The sequence below is a fragment of the Syngnathus leptorhynchus genome, chromosome 13 (assembly GCF_054491065.1).
Source record: "Syngnathus leptorhynchus isolate UIUO chromosome 13, UIUO_Slep, whole genome shotgun sequence".
Lineage (NCBI taxonomy): Eukaryota > Metazoa > Chordata > Actinopteri > Syngnathiformes > Syngnathidae > Syngnathus > Syngnathus leptorhynchus.
Window position 1 is genome coordinate 9,527,348 of NC_141207.1, and position 21,926 is coordinate 9,549,273.

A 21,926-nucleotide genomic window follows, 5' to 3' on the forward strand; every position below is an offset into this window, starting at 1 on the left:
ATGCAAGAATGATATCAGAGAAAAAAAATAACTTAAATAAGAGGGTTTATTTTAAATGACATCAGAGGTCAAGTCAAGGAGAATCAACAATAGTGTGTCCATTTTGTACAATAACTTTTGAGTGAGTAAATCAATTTTTTTCTCATTTGATCATCTATGTGAAAGATTGGAACTGGTTTGTTTCTTTCTTTATAAGCACAACATTCTAACAAGCTGTTTTGGTTCTCAGGTTTATTTAGTTAGGCTATATTGTAGTCTGTTTCCATCATCTTTATGAAGATCTATATTTAGTTTGACAGATTAATAATCTGCGTGCATATAATCGTTGTCATGTTATTCTGAAAGAGAAAAAAAAAAGAAAAGTGATTAAAGAAATGCAATTCTGGAGTAAATCATTGCCATCAGTTCAAGACACATAACTCACCAGCAGGATAATCAACATCGTCATAAATGTTCCCTTCCCTGCAAATGAAGATGATATCGTGTTGATTCATCTTCCTTTAAAAAAACTATTTTTAATCAACAATTATTGATGAAGCCTATAATGTGTGTATTATGAAATCCACATGTATAAAAGATGGAAGGTAAGAGTGACTCACAGTGGAACAAGAAGCTTTCTGGATACATAACCATCTAAGAAATAAAGCAAAAAGTAAACATGGACAAAATGTGATCAAAGGAATGATAATACAAGTAACTTACATTTTCCTGATGTGCAGTTGTGGCACAAAGCTTTCTTGCTGTTGGTGAACTGAATGACATCCAGAACATCCCCGCGAGACACACGGAGGTCCTTCTCGCCTGGTTTCTTCATGACGCCGTCAGGATCCACCATCAGGGTTTGCAACACTCTGAGCGGACCCTCGTACTGAAACGTTTAGCACAGATATCATCAGGCTATCCATTCTTAAATAACAGCCAAGAATAAAACTACAAATCATGAAAATATGTAAGAAACCACAAACCTTGAATTTTCTTCTTAGCTCCTTTTCCACGTTGGGATCAATGCTGTGAAAAAACAACAACATTTCACTGCTTATCTGATTTCAATATACAGTTTAATCAAGAATATTTGATGGTTGTAACAAGTTTGGGAGAGTTACTTGACAGCCGGGACGAATTTGAAAACTGCTTGCATAAAAAAAAGAAGTCCCATTTCATTTAGATTGTAAATATAGGTCTGCGTTTCTGCTAGTGTTTAGGCCTGCAGAGTTCAAAATGTTTTGTTTTCTGCTGCCATATACGTGCACGTACAAAACCTATACACTTGTGGCGATACCTAAACACACCACTAGATCGCAATATTTATTTGCCTTCCTGTTACTTTGTTAGACGTGTTCAAGGGGTGAGCAGTTTTTGTGTCATTTGAGTTCTACACCGGACAACAAGAATGAAATTGCAGCAACAGCTTTTTCATTTAACAATAAATAAATAGATAAATTGTGTACCTAATTTCAGGTGGTGGTGGCGGCGGTGGTGGAAAATCCTCATTTGACATATAAAAACCATCAGAGTTATCTATGACCACAAAGAAATTGATGTTGTTACGACAAGTTGTCTTCCAATTCTAAATTCTGTTTTGTGAAGTCGTCAACAAGAGCTAAAGAGGTCAAATGATCAAATATCTTGTTATTTTCTAATTACTGCTCATCCATATTTTTTTTACCTTTGTCTTCCAAGCTTGCAATGTCATCATAAGCGTCATGGTAGATGTCAACATCCCTGTGGAGAACAACATCCAAAATTGTTGAGCCAAACAAATCAATGTGGACAAGATTTAATCCAGATGATACAAAATTAAGTGAAGACTCAAAATTGGAACCTTATGTGTGAAGGATTATCCAAAATACTCACACGGAATCAAGCCCACTCTGCAGCCTGTCGGATTTGATGAGTTGTGAAGGAGGATTTAATGGACTGGTCATTCCAGGTACATTTATTTGTCTTGCTTTTGAGCCTGAGGAAACATTTGGAGCGACAATGTCAGTTTTGGAACGTGAACAGCACTGTTCATCAGTCCCCACAATAATTCATAAACACGAATACCAGCATTGGACAATCCCTCTGAATCATGAACTGGCCTAGCTTGTTGGCTTATGTTCAGGAATCGCTCCAGATCAACGTTGGGTGGTCGTTTGGGTTTCAAGGGAAGAGGTCCTTCAGATGGAAGTGGCTTCTTCAACGGGATGACAGTGCTTGTACTCTTCAGCCGCAGGGGGTGCGGGGTTAATGTCGAAACCGGAAGCGGGATTTTAGTACCCGCACCCCCCCTCAGCATCATTTTTTCGAGCATCTCACCCGCCTGTTTAATTTTATTCCCGCCTGAAGACTCCGCTAATGTTGCTGTTCTTCTATTGAGAGGTGACGGAGGGAAAAAAATAGACTCAGCTGCCGTTGCTTGGTTTCTTTGGAACTTGGCCGCATCTGGACCAGCCACTTTAGGTTGGGAAATGTCCTTCTGGGCTGTTGATGCTAGTGCTCTGACAAAAGCAGACGGTGGAGATTTTGGAGAATGACTATCCCGGCTGCTGGTGTGAGATGTGCCGGCGCTGCTGCTGCTGAACCTGGCCCGCAAAGCCTTGACATCCACAGCGTCTTCCTGACCACAACGAGAACAACACACACAGATATGTTTTCATTCAAATGAACATGTTATGTATAGGTCACAATAAAGTTCAATGTACTCTCACATTTCTTTCTTTTTCAGACATATGAGCCAATTGAAAAGCAGGTTAGAAAAAATAAGAAATAAATATGCTTCAATGCTGAGCAAACACCTAAAGGTTACAACCTTTGTAAAGTAAGTGTGAAGGAAGTGTAAGCGACCACACGCTTCTTTACCTCAGCCAGCATCCTGCACTGGTTGCTATGGAAACATGCCTGTGTGGTGAAAGTGCTGCACCAATAATATGCCAGATTAGATTGAACAAAGGAAACAGATTCAAACTCTGTTTTCAGTCTGATTCCACATAGTTTTAAATTCAATCTCACTGAGACTCCCTAGTCCTTTATTAGGGACTATATCATTCAATGAAGTGCTGAATCAAACAGCTTTTATTTGCATGTTAATCTTTGGGCACAATTTAATAATACGATTTGTAATGGTGGAAGACAGGAATACAGTGCAATATTATACTATCACTAGAATTACCTGAAAAATCTAAATACAAGCTTTTTAAATATGAAAAAATGATTTACAATTTGGGTTTTAAAACAAGTTGAAGAAACAAATGGATAAATGATGCGGTAAAGCCACGACTGAAGCCGTACTCACCCCAGCCCATTCAAGCTCTTGATCAATTAGGAATGAAGAAATTCTCTTACCATGTTTGTGCTCAGTGGTTGGAGAGGTGTCAGAGCAGCTTGGGAGCAAAGCACCCCATGTTGCGCCACAATTTAGTCGACTTGTGGCAGTGCACTCGTTGAAAACCAGGAAGTGACAAACAAAAACCACCTGCAGAGCCATGACAACTAGGGGGAAAAAAAAATTCACACTTTCATGTTTTTCTGTGTCTTGTAATCAGGCCTACTGATGGTGGACTGTGCTTTATATCAAACAAAATCAATTCTTTTTTTTTTTATATATGATTTATTTGATGAGAAGCTTCCACATGCCATTCAAAAACATACACGCTAACTTCAGTGGACACTAATTCATTTGGCCATTAGTTTTTTTTAATATACAAATAAGTCGCATATTAAATGGTGTTACTTTTTTCCTTTTCCCAAAAAATCAATTCATTATTGTGTATTGATTACAGAAAAGTGTTTAACTGACATTGATGGGAGAGTGCTGATGCACAGTATGCTCGCTACAGATGAAAAAAAAAAATGCCATGAAACTAGTTTTAATGAACTTCTTGATGATTTCAAATCAAGTCAGACGATACGGGAAAAAGGCAATGGTGTCAAATGGTGTCATTTGTTAACAGAGGGATTCATGGGGGTTTCCTACTGTGCACAAGTCAGACAATGAGATTGTCATTTGAATGAGGTTTAGTGAAGGAGCGGAGGGAGTGTCAACGGTGAGCTGAGAGCCTTGAACGGGAATCTGACGGATCACACCAGGCGATATCAGATAGTTGGACAATCTTTCATGCTGAGATTCTAAAAAAAAAAAAATCAATGCAATGTTGGATTAGTAATACTGAATCGATTGTACTTGGTCATTTATGTTACCTGGGAGTGATGAAATAGGTACTGACAATTCTTTGCAGGTCATCTCAGAGCTCTGGAGATACACAAAGGTTGGAGCGTTTATATTGGCCGTCCAAAAATATGTTAAGGTAAAAACAAAAAGCATTTTAGCCACGAGTAAATACAAATCAGCAGATACGTTGATAGCCATGTTCAGTGATTCTCTCCTATGCCCACAAAAAAAAAACTTCTGACCTGTGCCAATGTCTCTGCAGAACACTGTGAAAAGTCTTGATCCACTTCCTCAAACATCTCTTTAATAGCGTCCAGGACAGGCTTGGCCTAGAAAATATGTCCCATGAGTCCAAACATTGCAGACTATAATATCTTGAAATGACCTTTTTATCTTAAAAAGCAAAATAAATATGATCAATGACTTTTGTATCTTTTAGTCTTCAAAGTACCAGATGGGCCATCTTGATGTAGAAGAGGCTGTAGGTGTGGTCTTGTCGGTAGATGTAAGCCATAGCTCTTAAATCCTGCTTATCTCTGACAAGGGAAACGATCCTACTTCTCTCGTGCTCATGTTGAAGTGCCTGAAAAGTAAATTGACAAGTAACGTGAAAATATCTCTATTGCGTATTAGCTCTATGAGCATGCACCAAAAATGTCCCCCCCTATTTATTTTGTTAATATCCCCTCTCCAGGATGGGAATTGCCCAGCCGGCCTTGGTGTGGTAATCCAAGCAGGTGTGAACCGAAATGTTTCTCATGTGACTCACCCCTGTTTGCTGGTCCACAATCTGCAGCCCCCTGGATGAGACTTTAAGCCAAATACTCTGCTTGTGCTTGTGCTTGCCCTGTTTCTTTGCAGTTGTCTCCCTTTCCTGCAAAGCAACGGTGACCCAAATTCCAAACTTCAACCCAAACTACGAGGCCCAGATTTTATTTATTTTTTTACCTTTAGTTTGTTCATTGAGTCCCTGCACATCCTGTCTCCAATGGCGCTGGACATCATTTCGACGCCAATCAGCTTAGCCTGGAAACGCATACTGTCTCCATGGCAACCTGAGATCATTCAATCAATTCGGATTTCTTTTTTCAATGGTTTTTCAATTCCATCCATTTTAGTACATTTCTGGTCCAGTTTCAGCATCTGTGTGGAGATTCTGCTCATTAGTTCCCTTTTTTGACTTTGCTCACATTTGTCTTGTTGCTTTTTCTTTGAGCTCTTCAATGAATGACGCACCAAAAGCAGGCTCAGATTCCAGGAAGCTTTTACAGTGCTTACCATTAGGAGGATGACCTCTGCGGGAATACTCGGACACCAAAACTAAACGTCCTTCTTCTAATCATAAATACCATTGTTAGAAAAGGTGAAAAGTGCTCCCATCACATGACAAGCAGTTCTATCTGATCCCAGTACAAAGCTTTCTAATTCCAGTAAAACTGCTCTGTAGAACGTCAGCAGTCAAACATCTGGAACAGTTGTTGGAACAGAACACAAATACTGTCTCACATCTGACAAACACACCGTGAAAGACATTCAATTAACTCGCCGGCCACAACTTTACGCACACTTGCATGAGGTCCAACACATTACGTAGGCTAAATTAGAAAAATCCTTTGCTATATTAAAAAAAAAAAAAAAAAGGTGGTATTAATCAAAATATTGCTATATTTTCAAAATTATTTTTTCTCCACTTACAGTTCACAGTAGTATTAATTAAAATATAGCTATTATTGTGCACGGCATCATACGGAGTTATGTCTAACGTTTGTCTCCCTGGTAGCTGGGATGACGTGAGCAAAATATTAGTGGAGGACGTGAAGGAAATCAAAGGACATTTCTAGTAACTTCCAGGCAGCTGGAACACAATGACAACATTGAAAGCAACATGTTTGCCACGGTGTACCTCTTGCGCTGGAGGACAGCCACGTCTCCATTACGCTTTGTCTTGACATGGGACATCCCTCGGCAGACTCCATCACCTGCTGGGACGTCCTCAGCCGGTGGACGCTGGAATAAAACAAAGTCAAATCGAATTGAAATCTGTTTGATATTAATACAAATTAGGTGGAAAACATTTGTCATTTGGAAAGCCACAAGTTTGAAAACGGTGTTTGCTTGTTTTACCTGCTTGGAGTATATCCCTGTTACTTATCTTGCCTCAAAGCTAAAATGGCTCGGGGTCAAAGGTTGTCTGAGACTCATTGGTGATACATTAACATCCGCTGGGAAGTTCGCATTCATGAGAGCTCTTGAAGAGGATCGGCAGATCATGGTCTGGTCATGTTTCTCTCAGGGGCTTTGTGGGAAAAAAAAATCTGAGCCAATACCCCTAAAAATAAATAAATAAAATTACAGCTTTATTAAATTTGTATGAATTTTATTTTTTTCTCCTTACATATATGTCAATACAATTCAAATCAAGAGACTACCAGCTTGGTTCTTATGTTAGCCGAGAGCTTTTCTTCCCATGAAACACAGCTATTTTGTCTTAAATTCCCAGACAGAGGAAGATGTTGACATCAGATTATCCCCAAATCTTCTCTAAATGAGAAGGATTATCCTTTCACTGGAATCCCAAGAAGTGAATAGAACAGGAAGCCAGGCGGAAATGATGCACAACAAACAGGAAAACTTTGTGATTGGCGTCATTGGTGTCAAGTACTAAATACTTTGTAAACATAAAAAACTGGCGGGGAACATTGGTTTTATAACTAGACATTTAAATATTAGGCTTATTCATTCGTCCGTCTGTCTGCCCATCCAAATAAATGTAATTAAGCCTTGCTATTTTGTAATATAATGCAGAATATCTGGCTCACAAAAACGTTTTTCAAAAAATTGGCCGAAAATAAAAATATGTTGTCTTCATTTTCTAATGTTTGAATCAGCAGATTCAACTATTGAACCCAAGCCATTAAAATGTCACGATATAAATAAAGGATGACCTGAAAATAACCACATCAACAAAACCGCTAATGGCAAACAGATGCAATTTTGATAACATTTTGCAAGCTTCTCTCACGACGGGTGAGTAAACATTCAAAGCTCATGTAAAACTGACACTTTCATTTTTACTCAAAGTGAGCTCTAATGTCATGCCCCAACCACAGTTTACTTACAGTGGATGTGTTTTTATGACACAAGCAAACTTGGGTGGCATGCTTTTGGCTCATATTTATAAACACACTTTGGATACAATTTGCACAACCTCCTGAAATTTGAATTGCCTTGGGATTCTCCCATCATCTTGACTCACTTCCCAGAGTGAGCAGAATGACTTCCCTTCACTACAAACCACCAAAAATGTGAATCAACTTGTTTGTATCCATTTTTATATTTGGCAGAGAAGAAAGTCATATTTGATGTCTAACATGTGTGACGCAGCTGTTTTGTTTTTCAACCAAAGTATACCATAAATTGTCTGCATATTTGTCACATCATAAATTCTGAAAAAAATGAAAGAAATTCACTTCTATATCCAATTTACTCTTTGCCATATACTTAATAGTCCCTAACCTTTTTTTTTTATTCTTAATTATCCTGCACCACATATTTATGCAGTACGTATATATATATATATATATATATATATATATATATATATATATATATATATATATATATATATATATGGTTTATATATACCAATATATATAATATATATATATTAGCAGGTTTATATATATATATATATATATATATATATATATATATATATATATATATATATATATATATATATATATATATATATATATATATATATATATATGCATTTCCTATTATGGACTACCTTTCTGACACTGAAGAGAACCACAGAGGGACATGTTCATGATTCAGTGCTTTCTCTGGGACATTCCAAGCAGCCGTGGAGTTTCCAAGTTTTTGGCCTGGCTTCATGTGCTGTGCCGTCCTTAACACGGAGACTGCCAACTCACTTGCGTCTGGAACAAAGACAATGACAAGTTTACGTCTGGGGCTATGTGGTCTTTTAAGGGCTGCTGCAGACAGAGACCCTCAGCGATGCTCCTCACTATAAACATAAGTCACACTGTACAAATGAAGGATGGCCACAGGTACATTTGGGGCATGATCTTCAAACTCGTTTTATGGACTCTCTACTCGTGGATAACTGGAAAGTCCTTATACAAATAATTTGAATGAATTGATGGGGTCAAAGTCTCCCACACCAAAACGACCGAGCGGAGGGCGGATGACGTCATCGCAGACGGATAGCTCACACGGGGATCTTCTCGTCCAATCAGACTGCTGGATGGGAGGTCGTCTTGTAAAGTTTGTGTCGTCCCACTCGCAAGACGTAGCAACATGTGCATTAACTGGAAGCATTTAAAGAACACGGCCACCGCTGCTTCGTCCAGATTCTGAGCCCCCCCCCCCCCCCAAAAAAAAAAAAAAAAAAAAATCATGATGCTCTCAAACGCCAGCTTCTTCTTGCATACGACGACGAGGAGTCCCGACGGTTCAATCTCCAGAAACGAGACATTGCTGGTTCACGCCTGGAAAGAAAGAGTGGCTTTACCCATCCTAATGTTCGCCGGGGGCGCTCTTGGGAATATAATAGCAATCGTCGTTCTCTCCATGACCAGACAGGAGAGCAAAAGTTCCGCTTTCTATACCTTGGTTTGCGGTTTGGCTGTGACCGACCTGCTGGGCACATGTTTGGCCAGCCCGCTGACCATCGCCAACTACCTGGACCGACAGGTGCTCCGGGGCGGGCCCTTGTGCGACTTGCACTCCTTTTTGCTGCTCTTTTTTGGTTTAACTGGCTTGAGCATCATTTGCGCCATGGCTGCGGAGCGCTACTTGGCAATTTGCTACCCTTACTTGTACCAGCGTTGGGGAGTGGACCGCCGCTTTGCGCAAAGCTCCCTGATGTCCATGTACGCAATCAACGTGCTCTTCTGCAGCCTTCCCATGATGGGCTTGGTGAGGAGTAGGTTGCAACCCACCCAAACGTGGTGCTTCATCGACTTGAGGACCCCGGAGCCCGTGGCGGCGGTTTACTCGGTCCTGTACGGCGCGGTGAGCGTGCTGCTCATCGTGGGCACCGCCGCGCTCAACGTGGCCGTGTGCGGCTCCTTACTGCTCATGCGTCGGAGGAGCGCACGGAGGAGAACCGGGAGCGGCAGGGGCAGCGTGCGGGACAGGTGGAAGGCGCTTTCCTCCGCCGCGGAGATCCAGATCATGACCGTGCTGGTGATGACGTCGCTCGTGGTGGTGGCGTGCTCGGCTCCACTGGTGGTGAGGAATTAGTCTTGATACCAAAATAGAAACTAAAAAGTGATGTCACCCTATTAGAACATGACTTTGAGATTGCAACTACTTTTTTTTTCTTTTCTTCCAGGTCCGTGTGTTCGCCAACCGCTTCATTCTGAAAGATGATTCGGAAGCCGACCTGGCCGCTATCCGGATCGCATCTGTTAACCCCATCCTTGACCCTTGGATCTACATCCTTCTCAGGAGATCTCTGTTTCGCCGAATACTCAGTCTATCCCGACGATGTCGAACTGGCAGCCGTGGCACCCTGCCCATGCGACGGCATGGATTTTTTTCTGAACCCACCAAGGGCTGCCGTGCGTTCAGTGTGATGATGGACACTTCGCTTCCTGATGGCCCTCAGTGTCTCATGACCACACATGCATGTTGTGCTTCATGAATTTGAAGACGCACGGACACTTTTACGACTTGGCACTTTTGGAAAGGGCCACCAGGCATCCATTTTCTTTTACTCTCAGAGTCAGAAAGGACCTGCTGTTCCAGCTGACTTAGGGCAAGGTGGAAGGAAGGACATGTGTTGGACTGCTCACATGTCAATCACACAACTGACACGTATTTGCCACATTCTATACAGACGTTTCCAACTTTTGGACTGTAGGAGGAAGCTGGAGTCCACAGAAAAGGGAGAAAATATGCACTCACACAAAACACAACTACTGTACTTGATTTTTAAAGTTGCTACGATGACAACTAAAACGAGGGCATCATAGACATGAAAGCGATTTATTTTTGTGTCATCTCAAGCTTACCGCTTTACTGTGTCCGTCGTTTCCATCGATGGAAGGAACTGAACCTTCAATGAAACAAAGTCTTTCGGCAAATCCTTCTCTATGCTGACAAGATTTCTTCAACACCCGTCCTCGAAGTGCTTTGCCCAGAGATGTGGGAAATCCATCCTGAAAAACAAAATTGAACCAGGCACAACAGAACATTCTGATCGCTCCTTCATTTTGTAATATTGCTTCTCAATCTTGCTCATGTACCTCAAATTCAAATGTATTTTTTTGCAGGCAACCCTGAAACTGCATTTCTGAGCAAACACATTTGATCCAGTTTAGTCCAGTCTTCTATTTATTTTGTTGAACATTTAAAAATAGCATTTTTTTTTTCAATCAGAAGCAGAGACAACTGCTCATAGCTGCACCGCTGTAAAACATTTTGACAACCATAAATAAAAATCTAGAAACGTTAGCTGAGTAGAAACTCACACAAAAATAATATTCATACAAGTTTACAAAGACACCAACCCCTTATTAACACGTACTGTACATCCCAGTGAGCAACCTGCCTTCAATGAAAATTTTACAATGATATCCAAATAGCCTTCACAAAATTCTTAATGAATTGTTAGAGGATGAATTTTGCCGACAAGGCAAGGCCTCTGTCCCGTGGCCCTTTGCTTTTGACAACATGATAAAAAAAAAAAAAAAAATCCAAGTTTAAAAAAAAAAAAAACCCCAAAGTCATCTATGAGAATTATGAACACGAACATCCAACCAGACATTTTCAATTTAGCATTTTCTACATAACCAGCACAGTGCTCCGATTGTGTCATCACATTATTGGCTCGGCACCAGGTCCAAGTTGCTTACTTGCAAGAAGCAGTTAAGGTCTGTTTACTTGCTCCTTTATTTATAAAGCTCCATTCCAAAACATCCTGGCAATTTTGACATTTTGTTTATGGTTGTCGTTTGCAGTCGCATACAACCAGGGTGTCTCTACACAGTAACAGCAATGTAAGCTCCATGTAAAGTTTGATTTATTTCCTTGCACATTTTCTCACTTCCAAAGCTGCTTTTAAAGCAGCCCTGGTTCTTTGCCGATATGCTCAGTCAGATGAGAAAAAATATTCTCATTTTAAATGAGGAAAAGACAATCCACAGACTTGAGAGAAATCAGGAGACAAAATGCAAATCATACTTAATATTAAAAAAAAAATCTATTGAGTGCATCGTTAAAGGTTTTGCAGCAGGCAGTAGTAAACAGATAAAGACAGAGTAGAATCTACAGCCGATCATATTTTTAAGCTAATAATGTGAACGGTGCCATACCATGAACAAAAATTTGACCTCCTTGGAGAAACATAAGTTTCCTCATAGGCTACATTAATGTGCACGCAGAAAAAAAAAAAAAAAAAAAAGTTGCGACATTTGCATTCGACAATATACAGTAGAAAAAGTTGGAGCACACCTGATACGGCGGCATTAAAACGCTCAGTGTGAATTTCAAAGAAATCCATGATGGAGCACTGGATTTAGTGACACTGTAATGGAGCATAATCTCATCTGTCCATCTGGGTTGGCAGTTTCGATATTTATTGCACAAACCAAACCGCTGGGTCCTTTACAGGTCTATCCAGTGACTATTAAAGACGGACATTTCACCTTTCACCCAAGCTTTTGTTCTTTCAATATGTGCAAAATAGATAAGAAAAAAAATGACAAAAGCAACTTTGGTTCAGGCTGACATTGCCTGACAGTACAGAGGAGATTTTTTCCCCTCCGGCCTGAAAAGCACTGATGATGTATAAATATCAATGGCCACCATGAAAAATGACTCAGTTGATAAGAGTGATTCATTCTATTTCCGAATTGGATCTGACTTTTAACACAGCGATAGCCTTCCTCAGAAAAATGGAACAAAGAACATCCTTGTTTGCAGACGTTGGCATTTTTTCACAAGGAAGCTTTGTTTTGTAAAACTAAATTCTTCCCCCCCCCCTCCAATCGGGTCTAATATTTATGTCGCATTGTGAGAAAAGATGAGTGGTGGTCACTGACCGTTCTTGGGTTTAAGAACTCGTCTCGCACTTGATTCTAACCAAAATCGGATACCATGTGATTGCTTTGTGCGTGTGGGCTAAGTTAGATGCGCATTCATCTTTTTTTTTTTTTTTTTTAAATGGGCACCACACTTTTCAAAATGTGAAGACAGTTGACTTTCACCAGTTTTTCCCTCCTCTTTCCAAAATAGCAGAAATCTAAACGTCTAAACGTTACCAAAAGTCACACGACAGACGTCGCAAATGATACGGCTCCTTTTCGAAAATAAACAATTGTGTAGGCGTCTGAAAAGATCTGATATGAGCGCTGCTGCTGTGTGTGCCCAGATGCTCAAACAGTCAGGACCAAAGTAAAAGACTGGAAAACACAGCAAGGTTTGAAGATGGAGGAGCATGGGAGAGGTCATGTTGCTGGCCCGTTCGTGACGACGACGTCGTCTTGCTTTTCCTGTGTGCGACGCAGTCTTGTGTGTGAGAAGAAGAACTGCTGCTGCTGGGATGGCGACTACACACGCACACAAAATGTCCAGGAGAGTCATCCAAAGCAAAGCAGCCTCCTCCCCGCCATTTTTTTTTTTTTTACACCACATACTGGTGGTTACTGTTGGAGTTTGTCGTGTAGGTTTGGCGACTGTACTGGAAGTGGTCGGTCAGCACGTTGTTCCAATCGTGTTGCTGTTGCTGTGAAGGGTGGGAGAAAGGCACTGAGCCGTTGGCCTGATGCTTTTGGAACACCGGATTCTCAAAGGACATCAGGTCCTGTTTGCTGCTGGGCAGGAGTTTCTTCTCTTGGTTGGCGTCGTACTTGGCCTGTGGGCGACATTGTTGGGATGATTATAGGTTTGCTTCATCTGCGTATTGTTCGGGCTTTACGTTTCAAAAATGGCTATCTGCTGGTGGCCCACCTTGTTGTAGAGGAAAACACCGACTATGGCCGTCATCATGCCCAGCAAGTTGATGAAAGTGACGGGGTTGCGCAGCATAAAGAGCGAGATGCTGATGACCATGATCCTCTTGGTTGCATTCGCCACCGCGTAGCTGAGCGGGCTGACCAGATTCAGCACGCTGAAGGCGATGACGTTCTGAGCAAAGTTGCAGAAGCCGCTGAGGAGCAGCAGAAGGATGGTTCCGGTCCATCCCGACATGTCCCACTGCAAGGACAGCGCGTGACGTTGGGATGTTGACCGGGATGGAAAAAAAAAAAAAAGGAGCAACTACCCACCAGATCATCATTGACGAGAAAGACGGACAGGTCAACCAGCACCCAGGTGGGTAGCATGAAGATCACGGCATTAAAGCCCAGGATGTTAAGAAGCCGCAGGTGGTGGATTCGTGTATCACGTAACACCTATAAAAGAACAGAAAACACAAAGGAAATGGTTCATATGGCTCTTTCCAATTGGACGAGTCTAATCTGAAGCAGATTGGTGGAAATTTGGAGGAAAAAAAACAAACACGCACTCGTCGTCTTCTACATATGTCAACCATTTCAGCGCATACCTTTTTGGAGAAGATATTCTGCAGAGAGAAGCAGAGCGTGGCAGCCAGAGCGCTGATCAGGCCCGAAACGTCGAAGGACAACTCCGTGACTGTAGCCAGCAGCACGCCGCCGATAATGGGGATCAGAGATACGTACACCTTCCGTGTATCAAACAGGAGGCAAAACAACAAAACACCGTTAAGTGAAGGTTGGAATTATATCATTTTTAATATCACTTTTTTTTTTTCCCAGAGTCCCCAGTACTTGAGTTGTCGTTGATACCGATACCAAGCACCGATACCTCTATTATTTTTTGATACAAAAAAACAAAACAATGATAGACAATTCAAAGAAAACTGCCACTATTTGCTTTTGACATGTGCAGTTTTCATTTCATTCCGTAGAATCAGTACTCTTGGCTCTGTGGACTAAGGTGGCAGCTACATTCCCAGTCTGTGATCTATGTGCGCAAAGTAAACACCGCACACGGACAACCAAGTCCTTATTCATCCACCTTTGTTCCAAAGTGAAGAAATCAGTCCACCCGGAAGGGAAGAAGAAACTGTCTTCTCATAGGGTTGGCATTGTAATATGAGCTTTAATATAATGGCACGCCAAACAGAGCCAGCTTTGTTGGATGCACTCACCTTGGTGGTTTGCTTTTCCCTCATAATGATTCTTGACAGGAGCACAACCCAGATTGGCATGGTGGCTTTGACTGCAACAGAGAAAAACAAATAGTTGGAGAAGGGGGAACATGAAGTTGCTAATCAAATTGTAAAATATAATTGCTTCAGCGCATTATGGTGAGCTTGTGGAAGCGCAATGCAAATAAGCACGAGTTGATTTGGGTGAACAAAAAATGACTGTGAATAATGTTTTGCAGATAAAATATAGAATCACATCGAGTGCAATTGAGTGATTACATTATGCCGCAATTGATTCAATCGAAATGCTGCACATTAACACTTTAACTCACAACAACGGCACAATCCATCAGTTATTGAATTGGAGGATTTACTTTTCTTTTTTTTTGTCGTTATGTTGGAAAAAAAAATCTGACATAAGAGCGGTTGTGAAATCACAGCATCGGTTAGTCTTGATAGTCATCACTGATGGAACATGCTGATTATTTGCAGGAATACTTTTGCATGGAAATAAAATCCATGAATCCAATAAGAAGGGAGGTAAATACGAACAGTATGATCGATTTCCAGCTCAATTGTGATTACGCTCATTAGCAAACACGTACTCGTGATGCTAGGTAAAAAATTCGATCTCATTTCTAACTTGTTTAACTGCGTGGAATGCAGACTAGCACTATGAAAAAAATACCCGTCTGTCTACAACGGGGAGGGCCCACACTTTAAATAGTAGCCCGTTAGCAAAAGAAGCTAACATCAGCTGATGCTATCCGACTTACCAGTGTGCGCGTAGGAAACAGGGACCTTCCATATGCTGAAGTGAGCCGACACCGATGCGAAGTATTTCCCGAAAGCTAAAGGCAGAATGGTCCACCAGTAGTAGCGCTTGGGCAGTTCTGTTTTGGGGACTCCCCATGCCCGCAACAACGGCGGCAGGAAGATGACAATGGAAAAGATGTGAAAGAGAGACACCGTCACCGGGTACGGGAATCCATTGAGGATGATCTTGTTGATGACGTTTCCGCCCGAACTGACCGTGTACCAGCAAACGCAAAGAACAACTATCCGGAAACCTTCCCTGACCTGAGCCCGCTCCACCGCAGCCATCTTTCACAGCGGAATCGAGTGACGCGTCACCGGCGGCGTGCTTGCTGCTGCGCCACGGAAGCGGAGGAGGCGGACATTGCGGAATTGGCCATTGGCAATCCACCCAGGAGCATGATGGGAAACGTGACGTAAAACGCGTCATAACTGGGTCGTCGCCACCCTATTACGCATGCGCTCTCTGTTGAATCACTCAAATAGTAATAGTCATTTATTTGTCATATATTTAATAGCAAACATTTACTTAGAGGCCCACAGTAGTAGAATTCAACTATGAACTGCTTATACCAAATTATTCTTTACTTACAATTGTGTTGGTTTTCAACTATACTTTAAAAATAGGTCAACTAAACAGAAAAGACTGTCTTTTCATTTGATGCAATGATGGTACATGAAAAACATGTGACACAATAGAAGCCCATGACAAATGTTGAACCTTTTAGATATGTAGGATGAAATAAATATGACAATGTATACATTGTTGTAGAGTTGTACAGGCTGTTAAGAAACAATTAAAGGTAAACAAACAATAGGGAATTGTGAGCATCCATCTTGAAAAATCCGTCACCTGGTGGTAGTCCAGCTACAGCCACAGTTGTTCACGATCCAAACAATCTGTGAAGATTAAAGATATTTTGTTGACAAACAGCTGAATTGGCCAAATCCTACTTCTTGTTGACCACTAATAATCCCACTGGACAGCAAAATAAATGTACAAACTAAGTATGTGGTAAGGCCTCTAGATGACAACAATTTGTATGTATTGATAGTTGTTTATTAACATATTTTCTGAAATTGAAACCCAATACGACTAACAGCATGGGTTAAAAACAACTACAATATTATATAATAATAAATAGACTTTGCAGAACGACCGTTTGATCAATAGACTACACCAATGTTCAAATAAACGTACAGTATGTAGTATTGATTGCTATTCTTACTCACAGAATCATGCAGAACATCATAAAGATGTTCCACAGAGCAATGAAGATGCGAAAGTATCGCAGGCTGAGCAGGAACTCACGAATGTTGTCGCCTGCAGAAGACATATAGACACAAACAATAAATACATCCATATTTGAAACTTCTTAGAACTACTGTACACACCTGTCGTTGGACCTCCGGACTCATCTCCAAATCCATGTGATTCTTTCCTTTTGCTACAACACAATTCAATTCACACAGATTCACATTAACTATGGCTATGACTAATAATCTGACTGACTTTAGTATTCTACTCACAGCTTGAAATTCAACACAGCTCCTGCATTCACCAACAAGGTCCTTAAAAAGGATAGGACAAGTTGTTATTACTGACACGCCACATAGCTGGTGAGGTGGCATTAGCATGCAGCTAGTTAGCGACATTTTTGATTCACTCGCAAAGATTCCGAGGCATACATGTGGCATCGACCTGTGTTAAATATGTGTACATTTGAGTTATTCAATGATATTACCCAAATAGTAGCAAATCTCCGATCATCTTGTCAACATCAAATCTAACGTTTCACTTCCGCATTCGCACAGTACAATGTGACCAATAAGATGAGGTAAATAAATGACAATTTTTGGCCCTGATTTTTGTTTCCCAGGTACAGTTCGCCGTATCAGTCAAAACCGGGATGACTATTTCGTGCTTTATTTAAAGGCCATCAGTCAAATGGAAACAATTATTATTTTTTATTTATTAGAGTGAAAGGACATGCAACACTTAATTTAGGAGTGTAATTCCGTAGCGTGACGTGAAGGAGGAAATCCTGTCTAAGAAAACAAATATTTACCTAAAAGGTGAAATGGAAAAAAATAAATAAAGGTGAGCGTACATATGTATCTTTGCTTCCCAACAGATGTAAAATGGTGAGCGTTTCTTCTGTTTATAACGATCTTGTAAATTAAAATTCATCTTACATTTTTATGTTGGAAATAAGAATAACTTATTTTTATCTTTATGGGGTTTTTTGGAGGGGGGGGGGGGGTTAGTGCCATTTTGGCATAACGTCGACATTAAGTACTATTTAAGGAGAATTATTTTTTTCCCTTTGGTATTTGTGCATTCAATGTCTGTTTTTTTTAAAACTTTTTCTGAAGTAATGACTTTAGACAAATTTGTGACATGGAACCATCACGGAACTTTGTCGTAAACCGATACCATTGTCTTGTTTGTCGATTCCAGCTGGTACGTTACACTTGTTGTTCATTTGGTATTGTAGTGCCATCTAGTGTCAGAAAGTGGCCATTGTTGTTTTGCAATGATCAGTACATTATAGAGCTGTTACGGAATTAGTGTCGCACCGTGTATTTAATTCGGTATGAGAATTAAAAAAAACACACACGTGTGTTTCTCCAGCAACCCAACCAATAGCACCCTTTGGAGCTGAATACATCGGGAGCCGTTTTCCAAGCAGCTGCCGCGCAAAAAATCGGAGCGCTCATGCCGTGACGATGAGGATGAAGATGGTGCTTGTGGTGAGGAAGATAACGAGACGTGGATGAGTGGTATTAATAGGAAGGGCTTGTGTGTCTCAGCCTTTCACTGTCGAGGCCGGGGGGGCTTGGTGGAGAGTCCGCGGACCAGGTTGTGGGGAGGGAGGATCTTCCGACCCTGACTGCACATAAGAGCGAGGAATCACCTTGATAACAACATGGATGTGCTGGCTGCCCTCAATTTGGGAGATTTAGTTCAAGCTTTCTCCAAAATGGGAATGTTTCCAGTATTTGATGTGGCTTATTACATCGTGTCCATCCTCTACCTCAAGTATGAGCCAGGTGAGAGTGAGAAAAACATTCCTATTTTTATGCAAATATTCATTTTGCTATCCTAATCAATAGTCATTCAAATCCAAGTAAGGAATCCTAATGCATTTCTTGTGACAGCCACGCTCGGTTCCAATATCCTTACAAGGACTTTCTGATGATTTGTCATGGCGAGCGCTCCTTTTCCATAAAGAGCTTGACCTGTTACATAAAGTGTGCAGCTGTTCTTCAGTCGGAAGAAAAGCTCGACCCCATTCACAGAGGAAATCAATGAAGTGAATCAAAGCACCATTGACATTGTCCAAGTTTGAAGTCCTTTGAGCCTTAGGCGGATGAAATGTGAGAGAAGCATGCCAGAAAGTTGGGCAAAAAATAGAAGAGCCTGAAATAGACATCAGTGGGTCTGCAAAGCCTCCCCCATGCTCTTGTAGGCTTCAGGACATTCTGTGTGAACAATTTACTCCTCTTGGTTTCGATGGATCTTTTATTTCTTTTAATGGGACCACTTTAGATGCATGCTGTGTTGTTAAAGTGTCACGATGGAATTTGTGCTATAAAGCAATCATTCCATCCATCTCTTTTTTCTTAGGTTCGCTGAGGTGTTCCACAAACAGTGCAGTAAGGCCTCAGCTAGGTGTTGATGCCTTGCTCAAGGACACTTTGAAAGTGGTCAGGAATTGGCTGCCCTCTTGTGGCCATTTTGGGGGGGGTATCAAAAGTATTAGTGGTATCGGTAGTTGTTATCGGTATCAATGCTACTCATACTGGTATGGAACATTCCTAATCTAACGTTGAGCAAATTCATGTTTACAATTTTTTCATACTGAGGCTACAATATTAATATTGACCGCTCGAAATGGGTCAAGTGTATGCATAAGTAATTTAATATGTCTAGTGAGAATGACGCTTGGAATCTGTAAATTCATGTGTGTGTTGAAAGGTTTGACAGTCAAATCACTCCTGCTGCATTTATTTGCATAACCAGTGCACATTGTCAAGGGGGGGGGGGGGTCAACATGGATGTCAGGGTCGGAGTTTTGAAGATGGGAGAAGGAAGTGAAGACAAATCTATTTTTAGGATGGCATTTCTCAGCATCAGATTGCTTTCACGACACCCTGGAACACCTGTTGTTGGTGTGACAAGTACTCACCGCCTAATCAACTGTGTGTGTAATCAATCCCGACAGTTGTTAACTACATGTAAGATCAAATGATCCTGAGGTTCTCCCAAGAAAAAAGATTGACTTCAAACATTTATTGCACCACTTGAATTGAAACATTGTCATCTAGCAAATGTTGAAAGTTTCCTATCAGGGGCGTACACTTACTTAATGGTGGTCTGGGCGTGGACAGAGATACAGCACATAGACCCACGCGGCTTGCACTGATAAAAACTTTTGAAGGTCACTGCATCATGTTGAAGGTAATGGTTAGCAACCAACAGAAAAAAAAACCAGCCATAAAAACACTTTTTTTGGTCATATTGGTTTTCTTTTAGTATTTTATATGTAAAGAGCATGTGATTTTTAAGTCCAAGTAATCCATTTTTTTGTGGGAGAGGAAATGGAGTATGCCATTGGACATGTTAGAAAAGTTGTAACCATTTTACTAGCTCTCAAGGGGCTAGCAACTAAAGTGTACATCTCAGCTTTTGTCTCCATATTTGAAAAAAACACGTGTTATTTTAAGCTCAGATGATTAAAAGCACTTTGTATGTCGTGCAGGCTCGGTGGAGGTTTCTCGCAGGAGTCCCGTGGCCTCGTGGCTCTGCGCCATGCTCTACTGCTTTGGGAGCTACATTGTGGCTGACATCATGCTGGGAAGTAGCCCCCTTGACTATTTTCAACACAACAGCCACATCCTCCTGGCCTCCGCTATCTGGTTAGTTAGGAATTAAGGAGGTCACTTTTTCAGCACATCTTCTTCAAGGGTCAGGGGTCAAATTTTTCAGTCTTCTCAAGTAAAAGCATTTTTCCATGCAGGTACCTCATCTTCTACTGCCCACTCAACCTCTTCTACAAATGCGTGGCTTTCATGCCTGTCAAGTTAGTGTTGGTGGCCCTGAAGGAAGTCGTCCGCGCTCGCAAGATTGCCGCCGGCGTCCACCACGCCCACCACGCCTACCACCACGGCTACTTCATCATGGTCATCGTGGGTTATGTCAAAGGTGACTTGACGTCATTAGATGTCCTTCCTTCCTTCCTTCCTTCCTTCCTTCCTTCCTTCCTTCCTTCCTTCCTTCCTTCCTTCCTTCCTTCCTTCCTTCCTTCCTTCCTTCCTTCCTTCCTTCCTTCCTTCCTTCCTTCATTGTGGCCGTTATTTACACTCACAGGGTCCGGAGTGGCTCTCATTTCCAACTTTGAGCAGCTGCTGCGTGGCGTGTGGAGGCCTGAGACCAACGAGATCCTCAATATGTCATTGTGAGTTTCTTCTTTCATGACCCCCCCCCCCTCCATAGGTGGATGCTGTTGGAATAGAACTATGTTACTATTTGCGAAATGTAGCTGTTTAGGATGTTACTAACTGCTAATGATCAATGTCTGTAAAATAAGCAATCTCAAATGATGCCGTCAGCCTGAATTAGCATAACGTAATAATAATAATAATACATGGAATCATCAGATACTGACAAAATGCGTTATCCAGTGGTTGTGAGGAGTAACACGTCATTTTTTCATCATGTGAGGTGCCCAACTGATCAAACTGGGTTGATCTCAAATTTCAGAGCCAAAATGATTCAATATGCAGGTTGTATGTACATCATCATAGTTTTGTTTGTTTCTTTTGCATCTGCAGCCCCACCAAAGCCAGCCTGTATGGAGCCATCCTCTTCACCATGCAGGAGGCTCACTGGCTGCCCATGTCCAGGAGCATGCTCATCATTACCTTCACCCTCTTCATGGCCACGAGCAAGGTCTGTAAAGCCAACATTTGAAGCAGCCGGTCCTTGAAATGCTCACCAATATTTTTGGTGTCTCTTCCAGGTGTGGATGACCGCCCGCCATTCTCACGGCTCCCCCTTCGCCCTGATCGAGTCCTGGATTTGCCATCTGCTCTTCCGCTCACCTTTGGGCGGCTCTGAGGAAGACCACCATCACCCTCCGGCCGCCGCGGCCCCTTCGTCGCTCAAAAGCAAAGAGGAACTGAGCGAAGGCGCTCGAAAGAGGAAAGCCAAAAAAGCCGAGTAGACTGTGACATGGGCTTCACCCCCACGGTGCCTCTTTGCTAACAAGAAGAAAAGCTTTCACCATTGAGACGCTTTCCGTCGGAGCCAAACGCTGCGAGCTCGTAGGTGCCGTGGTCCACATCCAGTGCCGAGCGTGCTCATTGTTGGAATGTTCAATGGTTCTCTTTTGGTCCGTTTCACTTGATTCAGAACTGAAAGAAAAGTCCATTTTAATCATCAGACAAATGCGAAGAAAGTATCACGAGATAAGAAAGAACTTTTTACCTTGACGCTTATGACTCATGGAAGAATTTGAATAAAATGAAGAAAAATGTTGCTCTTGTCTTTTCTTTATAAAGTGGATGACAGCTAGTGTTGATGTCATAAAAATCGATTTGTTGAATTCTATATTTATATTATACATCATTATTATATTATGCATTCGATTCATTCGATTAATTAATTACATTTTCAATTTTTTTATTGACATTTTTAAAATACTTTTTTATATTAAAGTCAGTTTATGATTTATGACCCTGATGAGA

General features: G+C 41.3%; 6 protein-coding genes across 9 annotated transcripts; 2 read left to right on the top strand and 4 right to left on the bottom strand.

Moving 5' to 3' along the window:
* Positions 1-50: 50 nt before the first annotated feature.
* LOC147047604 (uncharacterized) lies at positions 51-3,395 on the bottom strand. Its single transcript, XM_085928969.1, has 10 exons — positions 3,325-3,395; positions 2,047-2,599; positions 1,855-1,957; positions 1,667-1,722; positions 1,449-1,518; positions 966-1,008; positions 703-868; positions 600-633; positions 425-462; positions 51-338 (listed from the first exon to the last, which is right to left on the bottom strand). The coding sequence occupies exons 1-10, from the start codon at positions 3,325-3,327 to the stop codon at positions 334-336; spliced, it is 1,071 nt and encodes a 356-aa protein (XP_085785095.1). The 5' UTR covers positions 3,328-3,395; the 3' UTR covers positions 51-333.
* A 215-nt stretch (positions 3,396-3,610) lies between these two features.
* LOC147047605 (disabled homolog 1-like) lies at positions 3,611-6,319 on the bottom strand. Its single transcript, XM_085928983.1, has 8 exons — positions 6,275-6,319; positions 6,054-6,157; positions 5,099-5,205; positions 4,920-5,024; positions 4,602-4,733; positions 4,393-4,479; positions 4,180-4,231; positions 3,611-4,107 (listed from the first exon to the last, which is right to left on the bottom strand). Exons 2-8 carry the CDS (start codon positions 6,124-6,126, stop codon positions 3,926-3,928), a joined length of 738 nt encoding a protein of 245 aa, XP_085785109.1. The 5' UTR covers positions 6,127-6,157; positions 6,275-6,319; the 3' UTR covers positions 3,611-3,925.
* Positions 6,320-8,575: 2,256 nt separating this feature from the next.
* LOC147047606 (prostaglandin E2 receptor EP4 subtype-like) lies at positions 8,576-11,909 on the top strand. Its single transcript, XM_085927657.1, has 2 exons — positions 8,576-9,412; positions 9,516-11,909. Exons 1-2 carry the CDS (start codon positions 8,576-8,578, stop codon positions 9,825-9,827), a joined length of 1,149 nt encoding a protein of 382 aa, XP_085783783.1. The 3' UTR covers positions 9,828-11,909.
* slc35e1 (solute carrier family 35 member E1) lies at positions 10,807-15,555 on the bottom strand. Its single transcript, XM_085927658.1, has 6 exons — positions 15,134-15,555; positions 14,358-14,428; positions 13,731-13,868; positions 13,453-13,578; positions 13,136-13,381; positions 10,807-13,040 (listed from the first exon to the last, which is right to left on the bottom strand). The coding sequence occupies exons 1-6, from the start codon at positions 15,459-15,461 to the stop codon at positions 12,810-12,812; spliced, it is 1,140 nt and encodes a 379-aa protein (XP_085783784.1). The 5' UTR covers positions 15,462-15,555; the 3' UTR covers positions 10,807-12,809.
* Positions 15,556-15,654: 99 nt separating this feature from the next.
* smim7 (small integral membrane protein 7) lies at positions 15,655-17,066 on the bottom strand. Its single transcript, XM_085927664.1, has 5 exons — positions 16,919-17,066; positions 16,704-16,745; positions 16,569-16,621; positions 16,407-16,497; positions 15,655-16,073 (listed from the first exon to the last, which is right to left on the bottom strand). Exons 1-5 carry the CDS (start codon positions 16,942-16,944, stop codon positions 16,058-16,060), a joined length of 228 nt encoding a protein of 75 aa, XP_085783790.1. The 5' UTR covers positions 16,945-17,066; the 3' UTR covers positions 15,655-16,057.
* On the top strand, positions 16,994-21,702 carry tmem38a (transmembrane protein 38A). Of its 4 annotated transcripts, none has more exons than XM_085927659.1 (7): positions 16,994-17,274; positions 17,809-18,227; positions 19,940-20,096; positions 20,198-20,382; positions 20,548-20,635; positions 21,012-21,129; positions 21,200-21,702. In XM_085927659.1, the coding sequence occupies exons 2-7, from the start codon at positions 18,104-18,106 to the stop codon at positions 21,401-21,403; spliced, it is 876 nt and encodes a 291-aa protein (XP_085783785.1). In that variant the 5' UTR covers positions 16,994-17,274; positions 17,809-18,103; the 3' UTR covers positions 21,404-21,702. The 4 variants fall into 4 exon arrangements, with proteins under 4 accessions (XP_085783785.1, XP_085783787.1, XP_085783788.1 ...); XM_085927661.1 differs by having other exon boundaries at positions 17,809-17,927; XM_085927660.1 differs by having other exon boundaries at positions 17,267-17,318.
* Positions 21,703-21,926: the final 224 nt, after the last annotated feature.

Bases quoted from the DNA above. Each gene is read 5' to 3' on its own strand.
- LOC147047604 (XM_085928969.1), bottom strand. The intron at 1,519-1,666 runs GTAAAAAAAATA...TTGTGGTCATAG, and splicing joins TGCAAGCTTGGAAGACAAAG to ATAACTCTGATGGTTTTTAT. The intron at 869-965 runs GTTTGTGGTTTC...TAAACGTTTCAG, and splicing joins AGCTAAGAAGAAAATTCAAG to TACGAGGGTCCGCTCAGAGT.
- LOC147047605 (XM_085928983.1), bottom strand. From the start codon at position 6,126: ATGGAGTCTGCCGAGGGATGTCCCATGTCAAGACAAAGCGTAATGGAG. The intron at 4,734-4,919 runs GTGAGTCACATG...TTTACTTTTCAG, and splicing joins TTGTGGACCAGCAAACAGGG to GCACTTCAACATGAGCACGA. The intron at 4,232-4,392 runs GTCAGAAGTTTT...GTGTATCTCCAG, and splicing joins CTGCAGAGACATTGGCACAG to AGCTCTGAGATGACCTGCAA.
- LOC147047606 (XM_085927657.1), top strand. From the start codon at position 8,576: ATGATGCTCTCAAACGCCAGCTTCTTCTTGCATACGACGACGAGGAGT. The intron at 9,413-9,515 runs GTGAGGAATTAG...CTTTTCTTCCAG, and splicing joins CGTGCTCGGCTCCACTGGTG to GTCCGTGTGTTCGCCAACCG.
- slc35e1 (XM_085927658.1), bottom strand. From the start codon at position 15,461: ATGGCTGCGGTGGAGCGGGCTCAGGTCAGGGAAGGTTTCCGGATAGTT. The intron at 13,869-14,357 runs GTGAGTGCATCC...GATACACGGAAG, and splicing joins GGGAAAAGCAAACCACCAAG to GTGTACGTATCTCTGATCCC. The intron at 13,041-13,135 runs GTGGGCCACCAG...TGTCGCCCACAG, and splicing joins GTGTTTTCCTCTACAACAAG to GCCAAGTACGACGCCAACCA.
- smim7 (XM_085927664.1), bottom strand. From the start codon at position 16,944: ATGATCGGAGATTTGCTACTATTTGG. The intron at 16,622-16,703 runs GTGAGTAGAATA...ATTGTGTTGTAG, and splicing joins GCTGTGTTGAATTTCAAGCT to CAAAAGGAAAGAATCACATG. The intron at 16,498-16,568 runs GTGTGTACAGTA...TGTCTTCTGCAG, and splicing joins GTCCGGAGGTCCAACGACAG to GCGACAACATTCGTGAGTTC.
- tmem38a (XM_085927659.1), top strand. From the start codon at position 18,104: ATGGATGTGCTGGCTGCCCTCAATTTGGGAGATTTAGTTCAAGCTTTC. The intron at 20,097-20,197 runs GTTAGTTAGGAA...TTTTCCATGCAG, and splicing joins CTCCTGGCCTCCGCTATCTG to GTACCTCATCTTCTACTGCC. The intron at 20,383-20,547 runs GTGACTTGACGT...TTACACTCACAG, and splicing joins CATCGTGGGTTATGTCAAAG to GGTCCGGAGTGGCTCTCATT.